We start from the raw sequence: 1850 nt of genomic DNA on the forward strand, positions 1-1850 counted from the left end.
CCACCACCTCAACCCCAGAATGCCCAGGACTTACTTTAGCTGTCCCAAATCAGGACCTGGCACTTTTGCCAGTAGAAATGGGAAAAAGCACTGTTGTAAACCACTGTTAAACAAATAAGGTGATAGGAGTTATATAGGCTTATCCCTTTGATAAGCTACATTAGTGTTCAAACATGCATAATGATGACATTCCCTTTCACTTGAACATTGTTAAAATGTGTATGGAACTGTAATCAACTTTTGATATTAAGAAAGTCATTAAAACAAACAGTGTCTGGAGACGAGGCATTGGGGGTCTTGCAGAGCCTCATTTTAATGTACTCAGCTTCCTACCAGCTAAGGGGTGTTCTCCAAACTGTATCTGACCCATATATTAGCAGATGATGAAATAAATTAGTGTTCCACACCCTGTACAATTTTTAAACAAAAATACAATAACAGAAAATGCCAGAGTGCAACAGTTTCATAGAACTTCCGTTTCAACTGATACATACATGAGTGTTCTGGGTCACAATGGGCTAAGGTCAAAATTTTTTAAAACTCCTGAGTTAGCTAATTCCTATTTTCTGATCATTTTTCCTTCCTATACCAAAAAATTCTCCATGTTAGTTTTGTCCTGTAAGTTGCTCCCTTCTTTATTTATAGCCACTGAAACTGTAGGCATTGGGCTGCTGAGATCCAGAATAAGCCAGCTGGCTTGGGCCAGAGGCCTTCCCACAGCTACACTATACCTGCGCCAGCTGGGGAAGCCGGTGACCAGTTTGAGGATATCTCAAGGCTCCATATCCATTGCCAGGCCTTGGGCTCCTGAACCTCTAACCTGAGTGTGCCAAGCTCCAGGGTTCCTGGGCATTACCCACACCTGTGTTTCTCAAAGAGGCATGGGTCACACCCTGCTGGCAGAAAGGGTGCATAACCTCAGCCCTTCAGAAGTGGGTGGGGCTGTCTTGAGAACATCACGTAACCCCAGTTCGCACACTCCCTGTTTATATTCTCTCTTCTCCCATCTCAGGCCCCCTGGGCCGGCCTTGATAAAGAAGGCAGCCTCTATAGATTACCAAAGTCATAAAGGTGGGGACCTGAGGCGACACAGCAAGGTGGCAGCAGGAAGAGGAGAGGAACTGGGCACACTAACTCTGGCAGGCTGGACTGACAGGAGTAGCGGGGTCTGGGGTGCTGGGCTCTAGCCCTGGCTCCGCTAACACGTGCGCTCTGGGACACCTCCCTGACACCACCGCGCTTACCCGAAAGTCGTGGGCAGTGTCCTTCACTGGCTGCACGCGGTGCCCCTGGTGCCGGGGGTCTGCCTGGCACGAGCAGCACAGCAGCTCCTTGTCATCGAGGCAGAAGAGGTTGAACGGGCCGCGATGCAGGCGGCAGAGGCGCGGGGAGCGGTGGCCAGTCCAGCGCGCGCCCTCCGCCTCCTCGCGTAGCAGCTTCTCCACCAGGTTGTTGAGGGTGTGGTTGGTGCGTAGGTCGGCGGGGGCCGCGCGGTCCTTGCACACTGGGCAAGTGGGCGCCACCTGTACCTCCCAGCAACGGGTCACGCACCCGCGACAGAAGTTGTGGCCGCAGCGGAGGGTCACGGCATCGCGGAAGGGATCGTAGCAGACGGCGCAGAGCAGCTCCTCCTTGAAGGAGCGGGAAGGCCCGGGGGACGGAGCAGGGACCGGCTCCATGACACCGGCCGCCAGCTCGCGTGTTCGCAACTTTCGCTCCGACCCCACCCACCCGCTCCGCGGCTCCGGGTACCCTGGGGTGAGCAGCACCCAGCCACTTCCCCTCCAAGCGCTAAGCGGCAGTGACGCCGGCCAATTGGGCAAAGCGCGCTCGGGAGGCACCGCCCCCCT

General features: G+C 54.3%; 1 protein-coding gene across 1 annotated transcript in view; it reads right to left on the reverse strand.

Annotated features, from left to right (window-relative positions):
* Positions 1-1777, reverse strand: part of TRIM35 (tripartite motif containing 35) — an 18206-nt gene extending 16429 nt beyond the window's left edge. The window contains exon 1 of the mRNA XM_006916972.3: positions 1245-1777. Coding sequence (XP_006917034.1) covers positions 1245-1679 — 435 coding nt within the window. The 5' untranslated portion in view covers positions 1680-1777. The remainder of the gene's footprint in view (positions 1-1244) is intronic.
* Between the last annotated feature and the right edge of the window lie 73 nt (positions 1778-1850).

This window comes from Pteropus alecto, unplaced genomic scaffold (assembly GCF_000325575.1).
Source record: "Pteropus alecto unplaced genomic scaffold, ASM32557v1 scaffold166, whole genome shotgun sequence".
NCBI lineage: Eukaryota > Metazoa > Chordata > Mammalia > Chiroptera > Pteropodidae > Pteropus > Pteropus alecto.